Source organism: Papilio polytes, unplaced genomic scaffold (assembly GCF_000836215.1).
Source record: "Papilio polytes unplaced genomic scaffold, Ppol_1.0 DF822067.1, whole genome shotgun sequence".
Classification (NCBI taxonomy): domain Eukaryota; kingdom Metazoa; phylum Arthropoda; class Insecta; order Lepidoptera; family Papilionidae; genus Papilio; species Papilio polytes.
In genome coordinates this window covers 9,685,993-9,698,992 of record NW_013527137.1, presented here as the reverse complement: position 1 = coordinate 9,698,992, position 13,000 = coordinate 9,685,993, and the positions used below count along the sequence as shown (strand labels likewise).

The following is a 13,000-nucleotide window of genomic DNA, read 5'->3' as shown; positions in this document are numbered from 1 at the left end:
CCTAGATCCGCCATTGTACCATATACATTCATACTAAAGAAAATATGAAATAAACGACTGTAAATAAACTTCATAACGGCGCAAATTTGGACCATTACAATGAATAAATCAAATCCAAATTAATCAAAGTGCAAACGCTTCAATAACAACTAATTCTACAAATTGTTTGAGTAACCATGGCAACCTTGCTTCTTTACTGCTATTGGTAGCATGGTAGTTTTTGTCCCTTTCCCACAAGATAGTTTATACAAACTTATTTACCCCTTAAGTTTAATATCGAGAAAATATGTATCCTAAAGCGTGTTGTAACTCTAGGGCATTTGAATAAAAAAAAATAATTATTCACGAATATTCTGTGATTGCTGACATCCTTCATAACTAAGAAGTGTGTGTTTACGGTTCCATATATATTAGTATAGAATTCTATATGAAAAAAAATATTGCATGCACACAGCTGTTTTAATAGGTAAAAAGCATGAATAAAACTTACATCACAGCCCTGTATATTTAGAGCTTCCAAGTCAGGACAGTGAGTGGCCAGGCTCGACACCGCCTTGTCGTTTACATTCTTGCAGCCTGCAAACATACAATATCATGACAATCAAAACTTGTAGAATAATAAAAAAAAAGTAAATAATAAAAATAATAAATAAAACTATTTAAAAAAAAATCTATAGGTACTTGGTACTAATATTATAAAGAGGAATGAGTTGTATTTTTGTATATATTCGAATCACATAAAAACTACTGGGCTGAATTAAAAAAGTTTTTTAACATTAGAAAGGTAATTAATCTGTAATTAACATAAGCTATGTTTTTTTACAAATTTATAAATTTCACGCGGACGATGTCGCGAGCAACAGCTAGTTAATTGTAATTGTTAGACCATGGGCTGACGAGTATGCCATCTAGTGGGCACTGTCCCGCTTTGGCGTCGCCTATCATGCAAAATGTAACCATATAAAAAAAAAACTACACAATTATATAAGATAAAAAATGGAGGGAACAATTCTTTTATATTTTTTACCGTTTACCTGGATATGTTTAAGATAACTTACCTCTACAAATGAAGCTTTTCAGTTTAGGACAGCCATGGGCCAATGCCTCCACACCATTGTCTGTTATTGATTGACACCATGACACATTCACATGGGTCAATAACTGCAAAAAATTAAATATAATAGTACATGTGTCAAATCAAAAGTGCGCGCACTCTTTTGACTAAACTATCGCACAACTGTTTTGCCATGCTTTAATTCCTATGAGTTTATATAAGTGCGCACACTACTCCATTTTTAGTTGGGCAACTAAACAGTTGTATTTGCTGCGAAATAATCGAGTTTCGCACAACAGATGTGTGATAGTTCAGTCAAAAGGTAATTTATTGAAAAAAAATATGGCCATAGTCACATAGGTGTTAAATTTTTTTAAGTTGTTTTGACAATCACAATGAGGGCACTAAGGCCCTCCCTTTATACTTGTTTTATGTTGATAAATACATTCAAATCAAATATGTTTATAATTACAAAGGGATATTAGTGTTTTTTGGTATTTAATCTAAAGTTGACTTACAGGACAACCATCTGAAAGCGCTTTTAAAGATATATCTGTTATACTCGGACAGGAATCAAGGTTGATTCTGTAACGAAAATTTACAGTTTAAAATGATATGAAATTTACAACAATAAATAAATATTTATCAGAAAATTACAGAACAACTCATATTCTTAAATTAAATTTATCCAAAAAAAAGTGTTTTTTCTAATGATAAATTTACCTTTGTAATTTACTACACCTCCTGCCTAAAGCTTGACAAGTTTGATCTGACAATTTCTTGCATTTGTTCAGATTTAAATCTTCTATGTTTGGACAGGACTGAAAAAATAAAAACACCTGTACAGTGCTGGTTTCCACTTGACCACCTAATTTATTGTATTTATCAGAATATGTTGTAATTAATAATGATTCTTTTTTTCGATACACAATTAACAGACACTCTATATATTTATTTATTTTTTAAACTCTATAAATGAATATACCATCCTTTACATTAACTTTGAAAAGACAATAAAAATATTATAATACAAATGTGTTCTCTGTCTAGTACCTGTGCAAGTGTCTTCATAGAGCCATCCGCAATACTTTCGCATCCTCGTAATGATAGCTGCCGGAGAAAACCACCACATCTTCGAGATATGTTTTCAATCACTGGACCCTAAAAAAATAATTCTCAAGTCCCAAATGTCATACTGAAAGTCATTAAGTAAAAGTAAAATAATCCCTTAGTGAAACTCTAGTGATCAATTAACGACCATATTACGTTGATACGTAATATGGTCGTTAATTTATACGGTCGATGATACGAAACCTACTGTAAAAATGTCTTTTAAAGATAAATTAATTAAAAACATGCATAAATAGGATATAAAGTGTGTTCATTTACCTCCACATCTCTTTGGAAGTCAAATAAATCTATCCTCTGCCAGTTGGAACCATCTAATGCAAGAATATTCCATAGTTTTGATACCTATAGTATAAGAAAAGAAATAGATTACACTAAACAATAAAAAGAAGATTTGATTACATTATATTAATATGCTAATACTCAAGAATTTGTTAATAAAAAAATCATGTAAAAAAAACACTTTGAGGAAGACAAATAAAAACAAATATTATTCTTTTATCTATAATATATAATTAACTGATAAGAAGTGACAATAACAACTTTATTGTGATTTTATTCTGATAAAAGTATTTGTAAATAATGTTCAAAGTTACCTGAGCGCAGCGGCAGAGTGATACCACATCCAGGTATGACAGTATCCTGAGCAGTAACTCCTTTGGCAGTTTTCTGTTAATATGATTCTCATCTTCAACGGAAAATCTAGCTATCTGTAAATAACACACTATTGGAAATATGTTGTCAGCTCAAATTATCCTACTGGTGGGATCAAGTTAGGGGTGAACAAACAGTACAATATTGGATTCTGCAACTTACTTAAATCACAAAATATGCTTAATGCTACTGTTACTATGTACTGTTATTGTGGCAACCACATTACCACATAATATCTGAACATATTTGTCTTAAGAATATCAGTGTCAAGGGCTGGAAGCAAAAGGCCCTAAATAGACAAAGATGGAGAAGTTTACTGCGCAGGCGCACCTGCTGCTGTAGTGCCTCTGCTGCTGATAATGATATTTTCACATAATTTGGTATCAATTTAACTTTTTAAAGTCAATGATGTTAACAGAAAAAATATTCAAAATCACAGAAATATTTAACAAGACATGTAGAAAATAAACAAACAAATTTGTTTAATCAAAACAATGTTTTTAATAATATCAAAAAGGCATTAGTAAAATAAAAATCTTAGATTTGTAATAATTATGAATTAAAATTTTACGTTAAATTAATTTTAAACGATTAATCAAATACAATTTAACAAAAAGGTAATTTAGAGGCGCTCATTAAGATTTTCAGATCTACGTAACGGTATTAGACATTAAGCGAGTTGGTCGCACGTTTAAACTGAGGTCAATACACTAAGTAACAAAGAAATAACGCGTACTTAGGCATTCTACAGCAAAAATGTTTTAAATAAACATTAAAACGTATGGAAACGCTATAAACATAAAGCGCTGTACTTTGGATACCGGGAAAGATTAATACAAGCAAAACTTTAAAAATAGATTCGTAGTAATATTTACCATTCTCGCTTTGCAAATTATTTATCTAAAATTCTTTAGTTGTAGCAATAAATTCCAAGTAAATGGAAGAATTATTCAGTAGAATTAAAATGAAACTTCTTTGTTCTCGCAGTAGGCCCTTGGTTCGTGTAGCGCACTTCGGTGTCAGCTGTTTTAATCAAAACGAAAACAAACAAATCAGAAAATCAATTAGACTTACCTCAAATTTATTCCTTCCGGAATAAGACATACTCGGGTATGGTGTCACCTTAGCCACAGTGTAGATTTTTATTGATACACTGGCTCTAAAAATTAAAAGACACCAACACTACGTGACACGAAAGCGGACGGCTTAATAAAATTCAGAGTTTTCTTTGAGTTCAATTACAATGGCCGATCCGACATTCGCATATTTCAGGTACATTCGGAAACTTTTATTTTATCGAATTAATATTTAATTTCACAGATCGTATGAAATGTTACAAATATAAATTTAATAATAGTAGTTTATTTAACTTTTAACGACGAATGTAACCTTTAGTTAAATCTCAATTTTATCTCGTCATAAATTCAAATTCTTCACCTTGTCCTTGTTCACAGTTTTGAATGCATCCGACATCAACTGACACATGTCAAAAGTGTCAGTAACATGTTTAATGTAGCGCCATCTATTATGTAAAGTTCAAATCAAGAACATGTTAAAAAACAGTATGCAGCAAAGAATATCACCACAGTAATTAATATGAGATAATTAAATAATATTAAGTTAATCTTATCCCAACGGCGGATCCAAGAGGGAGGTCATTGGGGTTATGACCCCCACTGTAGTGGTTGGTCAGGAGCTTGACAAAATACATTTACATATTTTGTCAAGCTCTTGACTTGACCACGACTATGTGACCCACCCCTGGCGCCAAAGCTGGATCCGCCCTTGTCTTATCCACAGTTGTAAAATCAAATTGTTTCGTATTTCTTATTTTAGATTTTTTGCAATCCATCTATCAGATAAAAACCAGTCACCTGGAGTCTACAACTTCAATATCCAAAGCTTCAATGGCATCCCGGACACTCAAGTCTAAAACATGCGTTCTATCTTATATCAACAATGTTAGTCTAGCTGTTCTAATTACATTATGTATTAAGTGCCAACTTTGGAAACGAGATGTTAAATAATTTTAGACATGCCATTTGTATATTAACCAATGTTCTTTTCTTGTTCAATAACATATTAGCGAGTAGCTGATGATATGTTTAACATTTCGTATTTTTAAAATATGCACCGAGAAAGTAAGAGAAATAGTCGACCTGCGTATAGTCAAAACAATAACATGTCCTCTGCGTGGAGATTCCTTACATGTTTAGAATGTCATTGTATTGATTTTACTCACATGCAAGATATTTTTACAGGTGCATAAAGGTACTGTATTATTTTATTTATGTAAGTATACGCTTACTTTATAAAATAATACTACTAATACTGTTAATTCAGAACGATAAACCAAGATGTCTTTGTGACCGAAAAGATTGGGTACGTAGACTAAAAAAGATACTTAGCCAAGCTCGTTTTTCTCAAACTCCGACAACGCATCTGTAGTTCCTGGTGTTGCGGATGTCCATAGGCATCGTTGACCACATCTGTATTTCCGCCGCTCGTTTGCCCCCTTCTCGTATAAAAAAGTTTACCTTTACTGTTTCTACATATATACCTGATTACCTTTATGCTCTCAATTACCAGATATGTTTCAAGCATTTGTGCTACCTAGCCCTGAGTTTTCATTGCGAACTTTTAATATGAAGGAGGAGGGATTCATCGGTAACCTACTTCGATAAATCCGTCTTCCGTAGGCGTAGGAAGGATCGGATGGTTTGCTTAATAGATCGATCTCAAGAACAAAAACCTTACATAGATTGTGATAAGGATTGGCAGAAGATGATGTCGTATGTCTCACTCGCACCCTAGATTACAGGTTCATTTTCAGGACTCTGGTAACCCTTTGTCTTTTAGTACAGCTGCATACATCTATGCAAATTGCTCGTTGGTGCTCCTCATTTCGTATTCCTTATCGATGTCACCAATCTATCTTACTGATATATAGGGTAATTCAGTTGTAAAATAAAAATACAAAATTCTAGAACAAACAAATTATATTAATTAGTTTTTATCAAAAGTAACAAAGTTCATTAAGCAATAACAATGATACAAGAGAAATTACAATCCGATATGTCCTGGTTAGTCGTATATTATATAGTCAAAATTATTCCTTGATATCGCCTGTCTTCTAGGACAATATTAAAGAAAACCATATTAATTTTGATTGAAATGATGTTTCGAGTTAGCTAGACTTTTTATATTATTCGTGAAATACGAGGTGTATTTCTCTGCGGAATACCCGTGTAATTTAACTTGATGAGGTTGGTACGCGTTTGATTCCCGTACCATATTTTTATCAAATATCGGGTACACGGTCGACCTCTTCCTTCGTGGGTTTTCTTGCATCTGCTGACTGGGGTAGGGGTCCACGAAGCGACGTCCGTTAATATCGTTGCCATCCGCTGTCGGGAATATCGTTGGCTAAATTAATAAAATATCAATGTTAAACTATTTCTCGATATATAAACTTAAAAAAAAATAAGCAGTTCTATACAATTTATATGGCAAAACTATAAAAGCTTTACATGTGCTTGTCAAACTTTTGTGCTCTACAGTGAAATAATTTTGCTATAATATAGAGAAATAATCAATTGATATTAAGCCATGAGATGACCCTCCTAAGCAGGATTGGTGACGGGTATGCGGCCGACCGTAAAAATGAATTTTTATAAAACCCCGTGCGCCAATCCCATAAGTGGGTTAAGGCCATAGAATCGGCAATTAAGCTACAAAAAAAACACATATTAAATTAAGATATTATTACCCATTGAATCGAATCGATAAATTGTTTTTTTTAATAAAATAATCAATTCCCTCAATGGTCAATAACACCGTACTTTGCTTGCCTGCGCCTCTGCTGTTGAATATTCCCGGCGCGGACTGCGTTTGTGCCTCGCCGCCCACCGTGTTCTGCTGAATGCTGCCCATGCCCACCACCGCCGGGTTAGGCTCGTTCTGTTGGCCCTTCCAAGGTCTGCAAATTTATTACATTTGCACATATCCACAACTCACAGATACAATAAAAAGTTATTATCAACCGAAAAACGTGCAATGGAAATTTGGTTTTTAAAACAGGTAAATAGATATAACAGGTGGAATTTTAAAGTCTGCTTTATGACCCAAAGTACGTCTATTAAATCGTTACTGTGAAGTGCAATCAGAATTAGAGATGTAGACTGGTTTTTGAAATATGTTCTATTGTTATAGTTCAATCTGATAGGCAGAAGATACGTTGAGAGAAATAATTATAAAACTCCTACTAAAACGCCTTCAGTTGCCGTCAACGTCGCAATACGTTCATATTGTCGTGTTGTCCCATAGCACGTTAATAAACTCTTGTTGCACTGTGACTTTTAAATAGCTAACCGCGCGGTGCACGCCTCCAAACTACCTTCACCGTTCACGACTGCGACGCGATCGCGCACTGATCGGAAGTTCACAGTCACTTAATAATGGGTAAGAAATAACTCAGTTTTATTAGATTGTATTTAATTTAAAACTAATGTGTAAAACATAATTTGTATACGATACATGAGTCCACATCCCTATTGAAGTAACACTGCTGCTTTAGATATCATTTGTACAAGAATGTTTTTGTGTTATTATTGTCGTGTCTCGATTCCGTTGAATTAGAGCACTTGATTTTAACACTTAGTTCTTTAAATAGATTTAAAGCCAACATATCCTAAAGTGGTTTGTCGCACTCACTTGTCAGGGAACAGTTCCCCTGGCTGTCCTCTGGTCTGGACTATTCTCTCGCCATTTACTTCAACAACACATCGCAATCTCGCGCAACACGTTGGGAACTCTGAAAATTTAACTTTCTATGAAAAAATATCTCGTATCTTCGCTACCCTTACTCTTATATAATACACTCCTGTCTTCTGTAAGGAAATTCATAAAAAACAAATTTTCATTTTGCCATATAATAAAGCGCGGATAAAGTCGCGCGACTACTACCTTAGTGGAAAAAGGCCTTAAACAATAGGTTCGGATACTCAAATTTTCGTTTTGGGCTTCCTCAACGATCTAACGATAGAAATACTGATAATACCTATGCTATTTTATAAACGTCAGTTTACAATTATATATGTAGAGGTGTAAATAATTAAAAACTGTAAACATACCAACGTTTTCATCTTCAATGTACTCATGACATTCTAAAGCATTTTCTGGAATTTTCGGTTTTCGGCACCTAAAAAGTTTAAAAACATTGAGCTATTTCTCATAAAAGAAAAAACTATATTAAATTATTACACAGTTTGAGAACCGATTGTTCTTAAATTAAAAAAAGTGGGCAGAGATTTAATTTTCCTACGTGTTTCGAATTTCGAAAAAACAATGTTCATATTTTTTTATGTTGAAATTACACAAGAAATTAACTTGCGGATACATTACATCGATCTATTTTAAGCACAATTTCGCTACTCAAATTACTTGTTTCTGAAATTCAATCACTGTTTCTACTTATGCCATGAATACGCTTAAAACAATGAATAATTAAGTGAATATTACCCAACAGCTGCAATGAAATATTTCCCGTCTCTAATTTCACATCTGTAGCGATGACATGTGTAATGATCGGACCATTCCTGCCAGGGCTGGTAGCCTTTTCTAGAATACTTGTCAACACACGCTTGATCTGTTAAAATAGTTACTAGTGATTAATTTAAAAAAAAGAAACGGGTACGACTGACAGTAATCTTATGCAACACAGAATTCTATTGACACGTTGTTTTAGCGTTTTAGGCTCCCCGTTACATTAAAATTACATAAATATAGGTATAACACACACAGAAGTTAGTAGTATTTAGTATTTTAGTACAGAAATTAGTATTAATTAAAAAAAATATAAAATAAAATATTTTTTACTTACAACTGACGTCTTCGGTGTGTATTCCTGGTACTATTAAATACGTTAAGTATATTAATGCAAAAAATTGCATTTTTAAAAAAAGAATAAAACCTAGAATTAAAAAAATATATATTAGAGTGAAGACGTTGATGTCCGTTCGAAAAATCAAACACCAACTGAATTATAACGCTCTTCCGCGGCCTAAAATACTATTTTAAGGCAGACAGTATTTAGAAAACATAAGAAAAGCGACACCAGAAGTTGTAAAAGGAAACTGAAATGTTATGTGAATCTTTTACACGCTTCCTGAGTAGATCTAAACAAATGAAGTGTTATAGGTAAAACAGTAAGCTATTTTTAATCTTTCAAATCTTATATTGTATTACAAATTGACACTGAATCAATGCTTTACGAAATAAAACATTAGGGTTTATTAAACAATCCACAAGCTTAACAATCAATGAATAAACAATTTACAAAAATATAAAATATTATTAAAAACATACCTATTTTATCCGATAACTTTTAAAAAATAATTAAATCCTACCGTTTGATCACTGAGGCTGATAATAAAGGAATAAACCAACAAGTGGCCAATGGCGAATTGTTTTGAAATCAAAATGTATATTCCAAGAAATGCGGCTGTATGCAGTCGTAAGGTCGATTGTTAAGTTTTACGTAACATGTTTCAATCGGCTTGAAAAAAAAGTTACAATTCAATTTACTTGTTTTGCTTTTTAGTTCAGCGGAGGATTAGTAATTTTAACGTATCGTTTTCCGATTTAGGTAAGTTAATTAATTAAGCAACCTACAGCATCTATTTAACTAGATGCATTTTCTATAGTTTTCCGTATCGTGATAAAAATGACTCGAATATGTCGTCACCTTAATCTTACTAATTTTATAAATGCGACAGCTTAGATGGATGGATGGATGGATGTTTGTTAGTGTTTGTAGCCTAAACTGCTGAAATTTGGTATAGATGTAGAGGATAAGAACACATAGGCTACTCACTTTTGTTTTTTTTTTTAAATTTAAATAAACATACGGACGTTAGTTTATGTCATAAATGTTTATTGCTCCAGGTTTGTAATTTTATTTAGTTTACTGATTAATTTATACTATTGCAAGATTTGCTACGAGGGCCTGATGTCGGAGGTGGGCTTATTAATGTTTAAAATTGTGTTCTAAACGTTGGGTAGGACATCATTTTTCTTATAAGCTGAATAGCCATATGGTTTGTATTTAGTTGTACATACATAACATCATATCTCCTTAGTACTTTTTTGTAAAGCAGTGATTCAGCGGACCCCCTAGAGTTCACGGAAGACTCGACGAGGGTAGAAGGAAAGTAGCCCCAGAATCCAAAAGTAACTTGAATTTTGACAAGAAAAAAGGCTAGGAAACTCTAGTGTAAAGCTGTAAAAGAATAGGCTATCGACGGATCACTGAGCAAAGTTAATATGGTTCCAAAAGGCTGCATGAAAGATCTTGATACCATAGGAATTATGGTTATTAGAAAAAAAACTAATGCTAACTAGGTATCTAGAATAAAACAGCACTTCGGTTTCTTACAACTTCATATGTGGATTCACAGTACATAACGTTTTCGCATATATCAATATTGATCTTTAGTTACTTCAGACGAACATATCGATAAAAGAGCGAAGTGCAAAATAAAAAAAATAAGAAAGGAGACCCCACCAGCACATAGGGTTGCTGGCTGGGAAGAAAGGGTGAATTTATAAGATTACCCAATGTTGTAGGGTACCCCTTTCGATATTTTATTCTATAGTTATTTTTTGGTAATTAACCCGGTCGCAGCATGTATAGCAATAAAGATTGTAATAAATAACTTATTAATGTTTTTATTTCATTCTAATTATTTAATTCTAGCTATTGCCCGCTACTTAGTCCACGAAATATTAAGATAAAACAGTAGCCTATAATATGCCCGTCTATGTCAGCTACCCTTCAGTGAAATTCCGGTTAAAATCGTCACAGCCGTTTCGGAGATTACTCGAAACAAACGTGGGTTGCGGACAGAGAGAGAAAAAAAATTAATGCGATTTTCGATATCAGAAACGCAAAAACATCCTCCCGAAATCTGGAATTTTTCTTTTGATATTACAAACAGACGCTCCACTTATACACGTATAAATGGACGGTGAACAGTTCTGTTTAGATTTTAATATTAAATAATTCATGATACACTATTTCGTATTAATTTAACCATTTTGGAAGTCAAACAATGTATTAAGGATAACATTTTAAACGAATTTAATTAAAAGCAAAAATTATACTTTCATAAGCAAAATCGTGGGAACAGAACGCAGCTGTTGTACAATGGCGAGCGATTGCGTTACGTCAATCAAACAAATCAAAATCAAACGCCGCTGTCGTTAACTTGCCATTGTAAGCTATGTCTTTACAAAAAATATTTTAAAGAATCGCCTTTAAATATTATGTTAAATAAGTTATTTGGTTAGTTTCAGTTACTCGAACAAGTGCAGTTTATTTTGCTTCTACCTTATTTTTAAAAATGTCGCGCTGTTTTTTAGTAAACATACCCAATGATTTTTGTTTCTAACTCTGCATTCAGCATATTTTCTTCAAATGCTAAGTAGTTATTGTATTATCTAGTTTACAAATTTCTTAAATAAATAGTGTTATGATAAAAGGAAGGTTGGTGATATTTTAATAATAAAAGTTGTGTTTTCGGTTAGTGTTGAAAATGTCTAAGTTTACTTTTAGTACACCATCTGAGAGTCCAAGGCCTAAACATCTTGGTATAAGTCCACCTAGGTTAAACAGTAAACTTACTCTAACAACAAATCATCCACTCATGACATTGGGTAGTCCAGAAGAAAACTATCCAGATTTAATACCAAAGAAGGCAAACAAAACTGCAGATGAAAAAGATTTAAGTTTATCTAGCATAGATGATGAAAGAATACAAAATCCGACAAACGGATATGAATTCTATAGTCTACAAATGAATACATCAAAAAACAATCTCTACTACTCAGAGAATTTTGTTTCAACCGACAATAAACTTCTTAGTGAGTCTTTGAATGTGATACAACCAGATGTGGCCAGAATTGAAGATCTGAATAAAACAGAAGGACTAAAAGTCTCCAAAAATGTGACACCTCACAAAATGTTGACACCTAAAAGTAATCAAAAAGTGCCTGATGGAGAAAATGATAGTGCCATAATTAAATACATTAAAGAAAGGAATAAAATAATATCTAGTCAAAGTACACCAAAGTCTCAAAGTGGACCTGTAAATATAAGTCATCCGGAGGAGTTTTCAGCGGTATGTTATGTAGTTAATATTATATGATTGTATTTAAAAAAATAGTTTGTCTGTTTATTAATCCAGTATATTATTTTCTTATAAGACTTTTTATATATCTCACTTAATCTAACTAATAATATAAATGCGAAAGTTTAGATGGATGGATGTTTGTTAGAGTCGTAGCCTAAACGACTAAACAGATCTCTATGAAATTTGGCATAGGCATAGAGGATAGCTTGGAAGAATGCATTGACTACTCACTCTTTATTTTTTAATTCCATGCGGATAAAGTTAAGGGCGAGAGCTAGTATAATTATAAATGTAATTGTAAAGGTTAACAAGGAGATGTATATTAGTTGGGAGTCTTATGCATTTTGATACATTTATTGATACAGTTTTTTTAATTGAATTTTTTTTCTTATTCTTTAATCTGATCGACAATGAGTAGCTGTTCATGGCGCCATTCCCTTTTGTTATTTGTTATTGGGCAATAAGGAAGATGTTTCCCTTCATTTATTATTTTAACTTACTGGAACCTCCTGTCTGAAGACCTCATACTATGTTTGGCATTTGTGATAAATTTCACTTAGTTCTGTCAAGCTATTTAGAACATACAAAGTAACAAACATCCATCCATCCATAAAAATGTTTGTATTGAAAAAAAATAGTGACCTGAAAAGTAATGTATGTAATAGACATCATTATTTACCTCTGATTAAGAACTAATTGTAATACCATTATAGGGAAATATGTGTGTTTAAAAAGGATGTTATCAGTATAAAACAAGTTATTTCTTAAAACATGTTTTATATTAACAATGGTAAATGTCATTCTGATTATAATGATTTTTATGCTACAGCTTGCTTTTCTAGTGTGTTGGGCAATTATGGTCTTTAGTAAGGTTTACTAAGTAATGAAATAGTTAAAGCAATGATAATATGTATGCCATTGTATTACATTTTTGTGAATAAATGAATTAAAGATACAATTAGACATAACAAAA

At 32.5% G+C, this 13,000-nt stretch overlaps 3 protein-coding genes across 7 annotated transcripts in view; 1 reads left to right on the top strand and 2 right to left on the bottom strand.

The window, feature by feature from the left end:
* The window catches only part of LOC106106941 (F-box/LRR-repeat protein 20), a 7,576-nt gene extending 3,460 nt beyond the window's left edge, over nucleotides 1-4,116 (bottom strand). Inside the window, exons 1-8 of the mRNA XM_013287600.1 lie at nucleotides 3,911-4,116; nucleotides 2,779-2,892; nucleotides 2,444-2,527; nucleotides 2,108-2,215; nucleotides 1,778-1,875; nucleotides 1,573-1,639; nucleotides 1,059-1,161; nucleotides 368-576 (exon numbers count right to left, since the gene is read on the bottom strand). Of these exons, the coding sequence (XP_013143054.1) occupies nucleotides 368-576; nucleotides 1,059-1,161; nucleotides 1,573-1,639; nucleotides 1,778-1,875; nucleotides 2,108-2,215; nucleotides 2,444-2,527; nucleotides 2,779-2,892; nucleotides 3,911-3,940 (813 nt within the window). The 5' untranslated portion in view covers nucleotides 3,941-4,116. The remainder of the gene's footprint in view (nucleotides 1-367; nucleotides 577-1,058; nucleotides 1,162-1,572; nucleotides 1,640-1,777; nucleotides 1,876-2,107; nucleotides 2,216-2,443; nucleotides 2,528-2,778; nucleotides 2,893-3,910) is intronic.
* Nucleotides 4,117-5,817: 1,701 nt separating this feature from the next.
* On the bottom strand, nucleotides 5,818-9,292 carry LOC106107056. 4 transcript variants are annotated; one of them, XM_013287741.1, is made up of 7 exons: nucleotides 9,203-9,292; nucleotides 8,718-8,807; nucleotides 8,357-8,483; nucleotides 7,969-8,036; nucleotides 7,550-7,649; nucleotides 6,679-6,815; nucleotides 5,818-6,243 (listed from the first exon to the last, which is right to left on the bottom strand). In XM_013287741.1, exons 2-7 carry the CDS (start codon nucleotides 8,785-8,787, stop codon nucleotides 5,996-5,998), a joined length of 750 nt encoding a protein of 249 aa, XP_013143195.1. In that variant the 5' UTR covers nucleotides 8,788-8,807; nucleotides 9,203-9,292; the 3' UTR covers nucleotides 5,818-5,995. The 4 variants fall into 4 exon arrangements, with proteins under 4 accessions (XP_013143195.1, XP_013143196.1, XP_013143197.1 ...); XM_013287742.1 differs by lacking the exon at nucleotides 9,203-9,292 and having other exon boundaries at nucleotides 6,688-6,815; nucleotides 8,718-8,890; XM_013287743.1 differs by lacking the exon at nucleotides 9,203-9,292 and having other exon boundaries at nucleotides 6,142-6,262; nucleotides 8,718-8,889.
* Nucleotides 9,293-11,049: 1,757 nt separating this feature from the next.
* The window catches only part of LOC106107416 (protein prune homolog 2), a 9,424-nt gene continuing 7,473 nt past the window's right edge, over nucleotides 11,050-13,000 (top strand). Inside the window, exons 1-2 of one of the 2 annotated variants that reach the window (XM_013288264.1) lie at nucleotides 11,061-11,111; nucleotides 11,186-12,015. In XM_013288264.1, coding sequence (XP_013143718.1) covers nucleotides 11,431-12,015 — 585 coding nt within the window. In that variant the 5' untranslated portion in view covers nucleotides 11,061-11,111; nucleotides 11,186-11,430. Of the gene's footprint in view, nucleotides 12,016-13,000 lie in introns of both variants that reach the window. The other variant, XM_013288265.1, reaches the window with a different exon arrangement.

Excerpts from the sequence above, each read along its gene's own strand:
- LOC106107056 (XM_013287741.1), bottom strand. The coding sequence starts at position 8,787 with ATGCAATTTTTTGCATTAATATACTTAACGTATTTAATAGTACCAGGA. Across the intron at positions 8,037-8,356 it reads TATTTCATTGCAGCTGTTGG|GTGCCGAAAACCGAAAATTC; the intron begins GTAATATTCACT and ends TAAACTTTTTAG. Across the intron at positions 7,650-7,968 it reads CATTGAAGATGAAAACGTTG|AGTTCCCAACGTGTTGCGCG; the intron begins GTATGTTTACAG and ends TTAAATTTTCAG.